The sequence below is a fragment of the Bufo gargarizans genome, chromosome 6 (assembly GCF_014858855.1).
Source record: "Bufo gargarizans isolate SCDJY-AF-19 chromosome 6, ASM1485885v1, whole genome shotgun sequence".
NCBI classification, from domain to species: domain Eukaryota; kingdom Metazoa; phylum Chordata; class Amphibia; order Anura; family Bufonidae; genus Bufo; species Bufo gargarizans.
Genome location: NC_058085.1, coordinates 133,265,970 through 133,281,834, shown reverse-complemented (window position 1 = coordinate 133,281,834; position 15,865 = coordinate 133,265,970). Strand labels below are relative to the sequence as shown.

Below are 15,865 nucleotides of genomic sequence, written 5' to 3'. Positions count from 1 at the left end.
GGATGGATCCGGCAGGCTGTTCAGCCTGTCAGATCCGTCCTGCCGCTATTTCGCTGGACCCCTGCTCCGTCCCCATTGAGCGGTGGGAGAACTAGGATGGGTGTTTGGGTGGGAGCTCTGGAAGGGGTGGTGGGAGGCCCGATAGATATGTGGGGGCTGGGGGGGGCCCATAATGTTTTTTTGCTATGGGGCCCATGCATTTCTAGCTACGCCCCTGCCTCACGCATTGCACCCGTACAGAAATCTCACCCGTGTGAAAGAGGCCTTAGACTTTATAGATGATTTAGGGTTTAGGCCCAATAATATTTTCCTTTGGTGGGTCCAAGGAACACCAGTTCGATACTGCTGAGCCTTCTCTCCTAGGGCTCTCATCTTGTCCATCCTCTATACTATGTATACCATTGGATGCAGCCTTATAGAGTTTGATGACAGATTCAGCTCTGCTACATCTGAAATTCCATTCCACTTAATACCTTTGTTGCTGAAAAGCTCGCTAAGCAGAGTTTGGGCTGATGTGATGACAGCAGAAGAAGAAGGTGACAGGCGGTTCAGGAGATCCACAATGACAGTCACTTGCCTGCGCTGTCTTTCGCTCATCCATACGGCATTCCTCATCAGTTCCAAGTCTGCTGGAAGATTCACGTGTCCTACAGCCTGTAGGGTATAGGGAGGTTACAGTGGTGCAGGTGGGACAGGCAGAGGGTCTGTATTTTCTATTTTCTGGAGTTCCTAGAGTCTACCAGTGTTACTATCAATGCAAAAAGATTCATTTGCTTGAAAAACACATGAGCTACAGGAGTCTTTAAGGTTCTATTAGATTAGAAAATCCCCAAAATGTGCCACCTTTGTCCACAGGATACAGCTGGTAGTCCCATTGATGTGAATAGGACTGAACTCCATTACCAGACACAGTCTTTGAACAAAAGCGACATTGTTTCTGGAAAAAGTATTTTTTTTCTTTTTCTTAACCTCTTCCAGACCAGGCCATTTACCCCACCCTTCCCGACCGAGCATAATTCTGAAGCGTCACATTATGTGGTAATACCCTGTAGCCTTTAAATGCTTTTACTTATCCAAGCCATTTGGAGATAGTTTTTTCCTGACACATTGTTTGTCATGTTAATGGTAAATTTAAGTCAATATGTTTTACCTTTATTTATAAAAAATAAATAAAAAATCTAAATTTATGGAAAAGTTGCAAAAATCTTCTCTATTCTCAGTTTTCAATACAGATAGTGATACTTCATAGTTATTAATTAACATTCACCATATGTCTACTTTATGTTGCCACTATTTTAGTAATGTTATAAAAAAGATTTTTTTTAGAATGCAAAATTTTCAAGAAAATTTCCAAAATCAACTTTTTTAAGGGCTAATTCAGTTTTGAAGTCACTTTGTGGGGCTTACATAGTAGTAACCACCTATAAATTACCCCATTTTAGAAACAACAACCCTCTAACTGTTCAAAACTTATTTTAGAAAAGTTGTTAACCCTTTAGGTAAACCACAGGAATTAAAGCAAATTGAGGTGAAATTTCAAAATTTCACTTTTTTATCCAATTTTTTTTTATTTGCAGGACAAGATGTAGTTTTTACTGACACCCCCATTTTGGGGTACATTTGGCTTTCAGATCACTTTTTTTATTTTATTGGGGAAGGGTGAAAAAAAACCTGTTTTGGCATAGTTTGTATATTTTTTTACAGTGTTTACCTGATGGGATAGATCATGTGATATTATTATGATGCCGGCCATTACAGACCTGGTACCAAATGTTTTATTTTCTTTCTTTCTATTTTTAACAATTTTTAAATGACTTAATTGGGGAAAAGGGTGCTTTTTTTTACATGTGAAACTTTTTATTTATGCACTTTATTTTAATTTTATTTTACACTTGACAGGGTAAACCAAGGGACTGACTGTGGATACCAGAAAGGCTCACTTGATCACCCTGTTTAGTAATCAAGGTGAGTCACAGCTCCTGCAGTCTCCTGGCCCGGCTATCACATGACCGCTGGGGCCAAAACAGGAAGCGGCATAGCGTTTCCTCATCTGTATATACAGCGCTCCTACAGCGTTGTGTATACAGTGGTTCAGAAGGAAGGGACACCAAGGAACTTTTCCTTCCTTCTTTCCTGCCCTAAACTTTATGGCTTTCACAGCACTTGAGCAGAATTGGCTGAGGCCTCATGCACACGACCCACTGGCGGATCCAGGGAGGGGGGGCAACGGGGCAATTGCCCCCTCCCCGAGCTGGCGGCACGGCCCTGCTCAGAAGTGGGGGGCGGCGGCGGCGGGGGGGCTCATCTCCATAGTCATCTGTATCGCCGTCCTCAGGACAGCAATACAGATGGCTGTTGTCACGCCCATGTTCATGGTCGTGACTCCTTGGGAGCCGCATGCAGTTGCCCGCGGTCTGGGAGTTTTGTCAACCGCAGCTGGGGGCTGTTATTTGTTTGCCTCAAGTGCGGTTGCCGCGGACAACGGGTGTATTTGGCAGTGTAGCAGCCTGGGCTGCTTGCTAGGCGTCTCACTGTTGATGCGTGCGGTTCCCTTTGGCTATGTGTTGTATGTATGTATGCACTTTCTATGTCTGGTGTGCACGGGGTTTATGTTATGTGTGCACTGTGACACTTTCCTTCACTTGTGGTTGCCCGTGGCAACGTGTGGTGTTGTGTGCATGTGGTGGCAGTGCCTCGGCCCTATGGCTAATCCCCAGGACATGGTTGCCACGCATGCCATTGCCCGCAGTAACGGGTGAAGTGTGTGCTTCTTTGTGCTTTTTCCCCTTTAAGTAGTTTCCATCCCTTGCCTGGTTTTGGAAGGGGTAATTCCCTTCTTTGTGTGTGAACACTGGGTGTGTCTGTGTGTGGGTGTGGCTACTTGGGGCTATTTAGCTCCTGCTGGATGCCAGTATCTGAGGGATACTTCAGCCATGGTTAGCCGGAGTCATCCTCCTGGTTATCCGGAGTCATCCTCCTGGTTATATACCATCTGCCAGTGAGGGCCACCCTTGTGGTCATAAGTTATACATGATGTTATGAAGGTGTGTCTTTGGTCTCTTTGTTTATTGCAGCTTATGGTCCTGGGTTCCTGTGTATGTGTGGTGTGTGCTGTGTCCGTTTGTGTTCTTGTGGACAGCGGCACTTGTACATGGGTTCCAGGCTTTGTGTCTGTGGCAGGTAGGTGTTGTAATTGTTTCATTTACCTGCCATTGCCATAAGCTGTTTATGTTCCCCTTTCTTTGTACCTTGGCCAGTGAGATTCCTGTTCGTCCGTATCTAGGAGGAACAGGTCTTCTTACTCTGCTCCTAGTCCAGGGCCACCCTGAGGGCTAGTAGGAATCTTAGGTTCCAGAGTATGAGCCCTCCTACCATCAGGGTCGGCTCATACGGCTAGGAGACAGGGTTAGAATTAGGGATGTAATAGGAGGTGACCTGATTCCTGTCCTGGCCTTGCAGCGACCATCATCTTCTGGCATTGCACGGCTGAGGGTTTTCCACATCCTCAGCCGTGACAGCTGTGCTGCGGCAGGGGAGGGAGAGGCGTGCCCCTTTCCCTTCCTCTGATAGGCTGCAGACACTGAGCCATACAGCGCGGGACACAGGCCGGAAGAGGCCTGCATCGCATCGCTGACACGGAGGTAAGTATATGTGTTTTATTTTTATTTTTAGATATACAATACTTTTACTGGCACATTGGGGGGGGGCTGTTATTACTGGCACATTGGGGGGGGGCTGTTATTACTGGCACATTGGGGGGCTGGTATTACTGGCACATTGGGGGCTGGTATTACTGGCACATTGGGGGCTGGTATTACTGGCACATTGGGGGGCTGGTATTACTGGCACATTGGGGGGCTGGTATTACTGGCACATAATGGGGGGCTGGTATTACTGGCACATAATGGGGGGCTGGTATTACTGGCACATAATGGCGGGGCTGGTATTACTGGCACATGATGGGGGGGCTGTTATTACTGGCACATGATGGGGGGCTGTTATTACTGGCACATGATGGGGGGCTGTTATTACTGGCACATGATGGGGGGCTGTTTTTACTGGCACATGATGGGGGGGCTGTTATTACTGGCACATGATGGGGGGCTGTTATTACTGTCACATGATGGGGGTCTGTTATTACTGGCACATGATGGGGGCTGTTATTACTGGCACATGATGGGGGGTCTCTTATTACTGGCACATGATGGGGAGTCTCTTATCACTGGCACTTGATTGGGGGGGTTGCTCTTGTTACTGGCACATTATTGGGGCACTATAGGGGCATCTACTGAGGCCACAAAGAAGGGGTATTTTATATGGGGGGATCTGTACAGTAGAATTTTATACTGGTACACTTTATGGTGGGTACTATGGGGAAGGGGGGAGAGGAGTACTATGGGGTCATCTACGGGGGGCACTAAGAAGGGGTATTTTTATACTTGAAAATTATGGGGGACACTGAGGGCATCTACTGGGGCATTTTATACTGGTACATTATGGGGTCTCTAGGAGGAAGGGGGGAGAGGAGCACTATGGGGGCATTTACTGGGGGCACTATATAGGGGTATTTTCTACTGGCACATTATGGGGGCACTATGGGGACATTCGCTCAACTGGGGGCATTACAATGGGGTATTTTTTGCACTGTCACATTATAAGGAGAATTATTTCTACTGGGGGGGGGCTTTATTACTCCCACATGGTATGACCCCCTAGTAGCAGAACCAGCCTCTCCCTGCTCTGCTATCCCTCTGCCCCTTCCCCAAATCCTTATTATGAAATCTTTCTCATTAGGATAAAACACAACATCAGCTCCACCGAGCCCCCGGCCAAAGTGTTGAAGTGGTGTCCGAGATCCCCAAGGGCTAAGCCAAGTAATTGTAAGTTTTCATGTGAAATATGTTTGTTATACACATATAGCATACACTGTGCCACACAATATACAGTATACCGCTACACTGTGTAGTCTGTTCTATAAGCACCATTGTTTTGTGGTGGCAGACAGAAAATAATTTGGAAGTGCCCCTCCCGAGACCAGGCTCTGGATCCGCCACTGACACGACCGGATCTGCAAAACACGGATGGCGTATGTGCGCGTTCCGCAATTTGAAGAACGGCACAGACAGCCTTTAATATAAATGCCTATTCTTGCCCGCAAAGCGCGGACAAGAAAAGGACATGTTATATTTTTTTGCGGGGCCACGGAACGGAGCAAACGGATGCGGACAGCACACGGAGTGCTGTCGGCATCTTTTGCGGCCCCATTGAAGTGAATGGGTCCGCATCTGAGCCGCCAAAACGGCGGCTCGAATGCGGACCAAAACAACGGCCGTGTGCATGAGGTCTGAGGCAGATGATTTCAAGTTTAACACAGTGCATGCACAAAGTGAGCACTGCTATTGTTGCACTGATAGAGGACAGCATATAGGATTTACTGTGCAAGCTTGGCCACAAGAAGATAGTCGCATAGCTGGATCGCCAAAACGAGCCACACTAGTAACGCCAAATGCTTTTAATAGGTGTCAATGAAAGCTTTGCTTACTTTACTCTTTTCAGCATGATTAAACATAAATGTAGTGGTGGCATACACCCTTAAAGGGGGTTATCCATCCTTGTAGCCAACAACCCTTTTGGTCCGAACCTATGCCCCTGAACATAATAAAAGGAAGACTCACCTGTCCGCAGTCCATCCCTTCTGGCCCCCGCAGTACCAGGAAGCAGCTACTGTGACATAGTGTTCAAGCCTCCGTGACCACTTAGACATGTGATTGCCCACAGCGGTCACAGAAACCAGGCGCTTCCCGGTCCAGCTTGTATGGAGCAGTGGCAGAACTGAGGACAGGTGATTCTTCCTTTTTTGTTGTTCTGGGGCACAAATCGAAACCAAAGGGGTTGTCGTCTCCAAGGACAGACAGACAGATTGTCAGGCCTTGGAGTCCACAACCCCTTTGGTCTAGAGTTGTGCCCCAGAACGTAAAAAAGGCTACAGATACATATTAATCACCTATCCTGAGGATCGGTCAATAATATTTGTAGTCCAGACAACCACTTTAATCCCTTATTTAGCAATAGTAATATTTTGATGTGCCTTACATTTTCACTCAAGTCCTTCAGACCACCAGCTGTATTGAGGAAGATGATCTTAAGTGGATTTAAGGCCCGTGAGATGCTTGAGGTTACATCCAAGGAGTCCAAAAGAACAGAACGGCCAGAAGGTGTCTCTCCAATAGGACAGATGATGGGGATGTTACCAGAGTTGAGGCACCAAGTGAGCAGTTCGGTGTCCACCCCTGAAACTGTTCCATAGCTAGGAGAGAACACACAGGTATCATGCAAATAACTCTGGAGGGAGACTAAGGGCCCCCATGCACATTAGAGTATTGTTGACTGTACCGGCTGACAGTCTAATGCAGGGATCATCCAGCTATTATGAAAATACAGCTCCCAGAATACTCAGCAAGTGTGCATGCTGGGAGTTGTAGTTTCACAGCAGCTTGTGTGCTAAAGGTTGCTAACTCCTGATCAAAGGGGTGGGGAGTGCCTGACTCTTTCCCATTGAAAACTCATACATGCTAGGCCGAGCATATGGGGTCAGGAGAGATAGCTGACGCCTCACCCCTCCCATACACATGCATACCTGACAGAATAAATCAAGGCAACTGGACTTACTGTAGATTTCTTGAAAACGTTTTAGGGCTCTTTCACACTTGCATTGTTCTGTTCCGGCATAGAGTTCCGTCGTCAGGGCTCTATGCCGGAAGAATCCTGATCAGGATTATCCCCATGCATTCTGAATGGAGAGAAATCGGTTCAGGATGCATCAGGATGTCTTCAGTTCCGGAACGGAAATCCTGAACACTTGCCGCAAGGCCGGATCCGGAATTAATGCCCATTGAAAGGCATTAATCCGGATCTGGCCTTAAGCTAAACGTCGTTTCAGCGCATTACCGGATCCGACATTTTGCTTTTTCTGAATGGTTACCATGGCTGCCAGGACGCTAAAGCCCTGTTTGCCGTGGTAAAGTGTAGTAGGGAGCGGGGGAGCAGTATACTTACCGTCCGTGCGGCTCCTGGGGTGTTTCAGAGTGACGTCAGGGCGCCCCACGCGCATGGATGACGTGCTCGCATGGGGCGCTCTGACGTCATTCTGGAGCGCCCTGGGAGCCGCACGGACGGTAAGTATACTGCTCCCCCGCTCCCCACTACACTTTACTTTAATAGCGTCCTGGCTGCCATAGTAACGCTGAACGCATTTTGAAGACTGATCCGTCTTCAAATGCATTCAGTTCACTTGCTTTTTTCCGGATCCGGCGTGTAATTCCGGCAAATGGAGTACACGACGGATCCGGACAATGCAAGTGTGAAAGAGCCCTTACTCGTTCTTCCAACGAGCTTTCTCAATTCTGAGAGTTGGAAGAACGAGTGAAATGTTTTCAAGAAATCTACAGTAAGTCCAGTTGCCTTGATTTATTCTTTATAGAAATCCCATGACCTGGATAAATGAGAACCTTCACAGACTGACTCAGCCAGGTGTGCTTGTGATCTGGATCGGGAGAGCTGCTGCCAGACATCTTTGGCAGTGGCTTATCCCCTTAAAAAATAAATAAAAAATGATTGAAATTCAAAGTGTCACACAGCAGCTGCCATTGGGGAAGAATCAAGAGGCCCCTCATACGCAGTGCCCCAGAATAGGGTTACTGCAAAGGGTTAACTGATGTTATATTGTTACATTTAATGTTGTTATTTATTGTATTTGTGTACCTAATGGCACTGTATGGACAATTAAGGGTTAAGACCAATGTTTACAGGTTGGGTTTCTGGGGAGATGAACCCTGGGTCCGCCCCCTTGGAAGTCTAGTCTAAGCAGAGGGAGAGGATAGACATATGTGAGAAACCTCTGCAGACAAGGCCATAAGTCCCAGAAAAATACCATCTTTGAGACTTGAACAGCTAAAGAACATCTGCTACACCAGAGTACTCCAGGAAGACAGAAAAAAAAATCTGAATGTCTAGAACCTACAAGGTCGTGTATATAGAGTCACTCAGCAAAGTATTGCACGTTTATGGCAGAGAGACCCTACTGCTGTGAAAGGGAACATTGCTAGCGCACCCTTTCACACTTTGAGATGGTTTGGCCTGTTGTATCATAAATCTGCATCCCTCAGCCTGGGAATATACAGAAGCATTTAAAGGGCATCTGTCAGCAGATTTGTACCTATGAAACTGACTGACCTGTTGCGTGTGCACTTGGCAGCTGAGGGCATCTGTGTTGATCCCATGTTCATATGTGTCCTCATTATGTTTTAATGTATACATATGAACCTCTAGGAGTAACAGGGGCATTGCCATTACACCTAGAGGCTCTGCCTTCTCTACACACGGTGCGCTTTGATTGACCGGGTCAGTCATGATGACGTTTTAACTGCTTGGTCCTGTCAATAAAAGTCCTCCAAGAACTAGTGACCTAGTGCTTCCTCTGCAGCAAAAAACTGATCCCTGTATAATGATAGTACAGTGTTGACAGTACCAGCCATCTTGTTCACGAGCCATCAGCACAGATCCTCCATTGAAAAAGGGCAAAGCAGTCCCAGAGTTGGTATGGATGGAATCCACCAAACTTTGGCAGTTGTGGACCAGCAAAGACTTGGCATCATGAGCTGAAGGCCGGGCACAGTATGTGCTGGGTAAACCCATCACCACCAATGGCTTCATATCCATCCTCTGGAGAAAAGACAGGGCGAATGCGACACTTGTCAAGGACCTCTTGCAGCTGAACACATTTTCATCCACCTAAGAGAAATAAAACAGGATTATAAGTGATTATATAAGTGGTGAGAGTTGAGCTGCAATACCAGAACCAGCCTAAGGACAAGACTGGCGCCGTCTAAAAATCTGGAATACATATTTAAAGGGGTTTTGTCACTACAGCAAATGGCATTTATCATGTAGAGGAAGTTAATACAAGGCACTTACTAATGTATTGTTATTGTCCATATTGCCTCCTTTGCTGGCTTGATTCATTTTTTCATCACATTATAACACTTCTCGTTTCCATGGTTATGACCACCCTGCAATCTATCAGCGGTGGTTGTGCTTGCATTCTAAAATTCTAAAAATAAAAAAAAAGTTCCAGCTTATGTGCGCTCCCACGGTTCCGACCACCAGGGCCGGACTGGCCTGCCGGGATACCAGGAAATTTCCCAGCAGGCCTGAGCGCCGCCAGGCCTCGGCCCTGGTGACAAGTGGGGGCGGCCGGCGGCAGGGCACAGCATGAGATGAGCGCTTCCATTGTGGAGGCGCTCATCTCCATAGTCATCTGTATCGCCGTCCTCAGGACAGCGATACAGATGTCTATGCGGCGGCAGGGGAGGGAGAGGTGTGTCCCCTCCTGTTCCTCTGATAGGCCTAGTGCTGGCAGCCTATCAGAGGCCGGTGCAGGTCATGGAGCCACCTGAGCCGTATAGCGAGGGACACAGGCCGGAAGAGGCCTGCATTGCATCGCTGGAGGTAAGTTTAAGTGTTTTTTTTTTTTAATATATAGGTACAATACTGGATCATGATGGGGGGTCTACTGGCACATGATAAGGGGGGGGCTACTGGTACATAAGGGGGGCTACTGGCACATAAGGGGGACTACATGCACATAAGGGGGGCTACTGGCACATGATGGGGGCTACTGGCACATGATAAGGGGGGGCTACTGGCACACAAGGAGGACTACTGGCACATAAGGACGACTACTGGCATATAAGGACGGGCTACTGGCACATGATATGGGGGCTACTGGCGCATGATAAGGGGGCTACTGGCACATGATAAGGGGGGCTACTGGCACATGATAAGGGGGGCTACTGGCACATGATAAGGGGGGCTACTAGCACATGATGATAAGGGGGCTACTGGCACATGATATGGGAGCGTTCTGGCTGTTGGCACATGATGGTGGGGGGGCTCTTATTACTAGCACATGATTGGGGCAAATCTTACTGGCACATGATTGGGGGCATCTATTGGGACACTTATTACTGGCAGATAATTGGGTGGCACTATAGGGGCATCTACTGAGGCTAAAAAGAAGGGGTATTTTATATGGGGGGCTCTGTATAGGGGCATTTTATACTGGGACACATTATGGTGGGTACTATGGGGAAGGGGGAGAGGAGCACTATGGGGTCATCTACGGGGGGCACTGAGAAGGGGTATTTTATATTGTCACATTATAGGAACGTTAGCTCAACTGGGGACATTACAAAGGGGTATGTTATGCACATTATAAGGAGAATTATTACTACTGGGGGCATTATGGTGGGCTTTATTACTCCCCCATGGTATGACCCCCTAGTAGCAGCACCAGCCTCTCCCTGCTCTGCTATCCCTCTGCCCCTTCTCCAAATCCTTATTATGAAATCTTTCTCATTAGGATAAAGCACAACATCAGCTCCACCGAGCCCCCGGCCAAAGTGTGAAAGTGTGGAAGTGGTGTCCGAGATCCCCAAGAGCCAAGTGACTGTAAGTGTTCATGTGAAATATGTTTATGTTTGTAGTTGATCTTTATTATCGATTTTACATTGCAGATTTTTTATTTTTTTTGCAGCATATGGGTGATATTTTATAAATATTTTTATTATTTGGTCGAAAGGCTCATTGGAGGAGGGGGGATTGTAACAGGACTGCCGTAAATATCTAAAATAGCTGGCCAAGTAAAATGTTGCATGCAACAATCATTAAATAGGTGGCCAACAAAAAAGGGGCGGGTCAAAGGGCGTGGTAAAACACTGTCTGAGCATGCTGAGAGTTGTAGTTTTGAAACAGTTAGAAGCATCCTGGTTGGGAAAACACTGTGATAATATGAACATTAACAATGGGGGTTCTACAAAAGAGCTATCGTGGGGCAAAGTTCATATTTGTGTTTACACATGTGTTTTAAAATGAATGCTTTCTCCTATTATAAACAAGTAAATCATGGCGCAATGCTGTGGGGCTGGTATGCAACTTTTTCCAGGGCTGGCTTTTATCCCCAGTCCGGCCGGCCGGCCACCGAAGAGGCTGGGGCCTTTTCTCTAATTTGCAAGTACAGCCACTGCTGCTGGATTGCAGGGTGGTCGGAACCATGGAAACGACCAGTGTATAATGTGATGAAAAAATGAATCCAGCCAACAAAGGAGGCAATATGGACAATCACAATACATTAGTAAGTGTCTTGGATTAACTTTCTCTACATGATAAATGCCACTTGCTGAAGTGAGACAACCATTTAACTCAGACTTTTCATTACAACACGGGGCAATAAAGTGTTGGTTTCTTGGTTCTATATAGCTCATATTGCCTAGCGATGTGTATGGATTTTACATTTGCATTAGGCCTCGTGCACATGGCCGTTGCCCGGCCGTGGCCGTATTGCAGCCCGCATCACAGCATCGCAACAGGTGCTCCCCCGCATCACAGGTGCGGACCCATTCACTTTAATGGGTCCGCAATCCGGAGCTGCGGTGCGTAACAGAGGCGCGGAACCCTACAGAAGCTAAGATCCTATCAAGCCCTGTCACGGGTCATCTCCCTTGGGCCTCATGCACATGGCCGTATTGCTGCCTGCAAACAGCTGAATGGGTTCGCAATCCCGAGCTCTGGTGCGGAGTGCTTCTGTTGTGGGTTTGTCCGTGCCTCCGCACCGCAAAAAAATGGAACATGTTCTATTCTTTTGCTGTGCGGACGGATCACAGACCCATTCAAGTTGAATGGGTCTCGATCCATCCCGGCAGCCGCACGGACGTTGCCCGCGCATTGGGGGCCGCAAATTGCGGTCCCCAATGCACGGAACGGCCATACAACGGCCGTATGCATAAGGCCTTAAAATTGAACATCAATTGACTCTTCACATTTATTCCAAGCTTATTCCATACCGTTTTCCATGCGCATGATAAAAAACGGAAGGTTTACAAACAACATCTCTTAGTAACCATCAGTAAAAAACGCATTGCTTCCGGACGCAATGCGTTTTTTAAAGGAAGCCCCATTCATTTCAGTGGGGCCAGAGCTGCGTGAAAAACGCAGACTATAGAACATGCTGCGTTTTTCATGCAACGCAGAACTGATGTGTGAAAAATACGCTCATGTACACAGACCCATTGAAATAAATGGGTCAGGATTCAGTGCGGGTTCTATGCGTTCACGTTACGCATTGCAACCGCGCTGAAAACTCACTCGTGTGAAAGGGGCCTTAAAGTATGTTCACATTGCGGATTTTGCTGAGGCAATATCCTTCTCGTATTGAATGGCAGAAACCTCCGCCCTTTCTGCTATGGTTTTTTACTTTGAACGCTGTGAACCCGCTGAATTGAGCTAATCTGTGAAAGGTCATCTGCCTTGGATTCTAGCAGCATCCAGACACCGGCTTTAACCCTTTAAAGAGCAGACCATTTTAAGTTTTTGCGTTTCCATTTTTTACTTCCAACCTTCACGTAAACATAAACTTTTTTTTATTTCTCTGTTCACTTAACCATATTATATCTTGTTTTTGCTGGAGAAGCTGCACTTTGTAATGTCACTATTTAACCCCTTCTACCCGTTTTCACCTTCCTGCCCAGGCCATTTTTTGCAAATCTGACATGTGTCACTTTATGTCACTTTTTGGAACGCTTTTATTTATCCACGCCATTCTGAGAGTGTTGTCTCGTGACACATTGTACTTCATGATAGTCATAAATTTGAGTCAATATATTTCACCTTTATTTATGAAAAATCCCAAATTTACCAAAAATTATGAAAAATTCGCAATTTTCTAAATTTCTAGTTCTCTGCTTTTAAAACAAACAGACAGACAGTGATACCTCATAAAATATTTATTACTTAACATTCCGCATATATCTACTTTATGTTTGCATCATTTTGTAAATGTCATTTTATTTTTTGGGGGACATTTCCAAAAATTTCCAAAACCCACTTTTTAAGGACCAGTTCAGGTCTGAAGTCACTTTGTAGGACTAAGGCCTCATGCACACGACAGTATTTTTTCACGGTGCGCAAAAACGGGGTCCGTAGGTCCGTGATCCGTGACCGTTTTTTCGTCCGTGGGTCTTCCTCGAATTTTGGAGGAGCCAAACTGATCCGTCCTGAATTACAATGCAAGTCAATGGGGACGGATCCGTTTGACGTTGACACAATATGGTGCCATTTCAAACGGATCCGTCCCCATTGACTTTCAATGTAAAGTCTGGAGTACCTTTTATACCATCGGATCAGAGTTTTCCCCAATCCGATGGTATATTTTAACTTGAAGCGTCCCCATCACCATGGGAATGCCTCTATGTTAGAATATACTGTCGGATATGAGTTAGATCGTGAAAACTCATTTCCGACAGTATATTCTAACACAGAGGCGTTCCCATGGTGATGGGGATGCTTCTAGTTAGAATATACTACAAACTGTGTACATGACTGCCCCCTGCTGCCTAGCAGCACCCGATCTCTTACAGGGGGCTGTGATCAGCACAATTAACCCCTCAGGTGCCGCACCTGAAGGGGTTAATTGTACTATCATATCCCCCTGTAAGAGATCAGGGCTGCCAGGCAGCAGGGGGCAGACCCCCCCCCCCCTCCCCAGTTTGATTATCATTGGTGGCCAGTGCGCCCCCCCTCCCTCCATTGTAATAATAGGTTGGTGGCACAGTGTGCGGCCCCCCGCCCCCTCCCCTCCCTCCCTCTATTGTAATAATTCGTTGGTGGCACAGTGTGCACCCCCCATCGCCCCCCCCCTTCCTCCCTCTATTGTAATATTCGTTGGTGGCACACTGTGCCACCAACAAATTATTACAATAGAGGGAGGGAGAGGGGGGAGGGGGGCCGCACTGGCCACCAATGATATTCAAACTGGGGAGGGGGGGTCTGCCCCCTGCTGCCTGGCAGCCCTGATCTCTTACAGGGGGATATGATAGTACAATTAACCCCTTCAGGTGCCGCACCTGAAGGGGTTAATTGTGCTGATTACGCCCCCCTGTAAGAGATCGGGTGCTGCCAGGCAGCAGGGGGCAGTCTTGTACACAGTTTGTAGTGTATTCTAACTAGAAGCGTCCCCATCACCATGGGAACGCCTCTGTGTTAGAATATACTGTCGGATATGAGTTTTCACGAAGTGAAAACTTAGATCTGAAAAAGCTTTTATGCAGACGGATATTTGGATCCATCTGTATAAAAGTAACCTACGGCCACGGATCACGGACACGGATGCCAATCTTGTGTGCATCCGTGTTCTTTCATGGACCCATTGACTTGAATGGGTCCGTGAACCGTTGTCCGTCAAAAAAATAGGACAGGTCATATTTTTTTGATGGACAGGATACACGGATCACGGTCTCGGCTGCAAAACGGTGCATTTTCCGATTTTTTGGAAAACGGCACAACGGCCACGGATGCACACAACGGTCGTGTGCATGAGGCCTTACACAGTATAAACCACCCATAAATGACCCCATTGTGGAAACTACACCCCTTGAGTTACTCAAAACTGATTTTACAAACTTTGTTAACCCTTTAGGTGTTCCACAATAATTATAGGAAAATGGAGTTGACTTTTCTAAATTTCACTTTTTTTGGCAGATTTTCCATTTTAATGAAAAACATTTTTTAACACCACAAGGGTTAACAGCCAAACAAAACTCAACATTTATTTCCCCGTATTCTGAGGTTTACAGAAACACCCCACATGTGGTTGTAAACTGATAAGGTAAGGGCACATGGCAGGGCCCAGAAGGAAAGGACTGCCGCGTGGTTTTTGGAAGGCAGATTTTGCTGGACTGGTTTTTAGACACCATGTCCCATTTGAAGCACCCCTGATGCACCCCTACGGTAGAAACTCCCAAAAGTGACCCCATTTTGGAAACTAGGGGATAAGGTGACAGTTTTATTGGAACTATTTTGGGGTACATATGATTTTTAATCGCTCTATATGACTTTTTTTGTGAGGCAAGGTAACCCAAAATTGTTTTGGCACTGTTTTTATTTTTAATTTTTTACAACGTTCATCTGACAGGTTAGATCATTAGCTATTTTTATAGAGCAGTTTATTACGGACGCGGTGATATAAAATATGTCTGCTTTGTTTCAGTTTTACCTAATAAAGCATTTTTGAAAAAATGTTTTTGTGTCTCCATTTTCTGAACGCCATATTTTTTTAATTTTTCTGCCAATCATCTTGTGCAGGGGCTCATTTTTTGCAGGAAGAGTTGACGTTTTTATTGGTACTATTTTTGGGTACAAATGATATTTTGATCATTTATTATTACACTATATAAGGCAAGGTGACCCCAAATTGGTTGTTTTGGCAATTTTTATATAATTATTTTTAAAGCGTTCACCTGAGGGGTTAGGTCACGTGATATTTTTATATGGCAGGTTGTTACGGACATGGCAATACCTAATATGTATACTTTTTCTTATTTATATAAGTTTTACACAATAATAGCATTTTTGAAACAAAAAAAATATGTTTTAGTGTCTCCATAGTCTGAGAGCCATAGCTTTTTTATTTTTTGACCGATTGTCTTAGGTAGGGGCTAATTTTTTGTGGGATGAGATGATGGTTTGATTGGTTCTATTGTGGGGGGCATGCGCATTTTTGATTGCTTGGTTTTGCACTTTAAATGATGTTAGGTGACAAACAATTGCTTTTTTGGCAGTTTTTATTTTTTTTACAGTGTTCACCTGAGTTAGGTCATGTGATATTTTAATAGAGAAGGTTTTTACAGACATGGCGATATCTAACATATCAACTTTTTTTCTTTTTTTTTTCACTTTAACACAATAGCAGTTTTGAATAAAAAAATAATAATAATCATATTTTAGTGTCTCCATTGTCTGAGAGTCATAGGTA

General features: G+C 45.8%; 1 protein-coding gene across 2 annotated transcripts in view; it reads right to left on the bottom strand.

Annotated features, from left to right (window-relative positions):
• Positions 1–15,865, bottom strand: part of NAGS (N-acetylglutamate synthase) — a 47,549-nt gene that overhangs the window by 8,647 nt on the left and 23,037 nt on the right. For both annotated transcript variants that reach the window (XM_044299191.1, XM_044299192.1), the window contains exons 2-4: positions 8,528–8,790; positions 6,094–6,307; positions 474–654 (exon numbers count right to left, since the gene is read on the bottom strand). In XM_044299191.1, the coding sequence (XP_044155126.1) occupies positions 474–654; positions 6,094–6,307; positions 8,528–8,790 (658 nt within the window). The remainder of the gene's footprint in view (positions 1–473; positions 655–6,093; positions 6,308–8,527; positions 8,791–15,865) is intronic.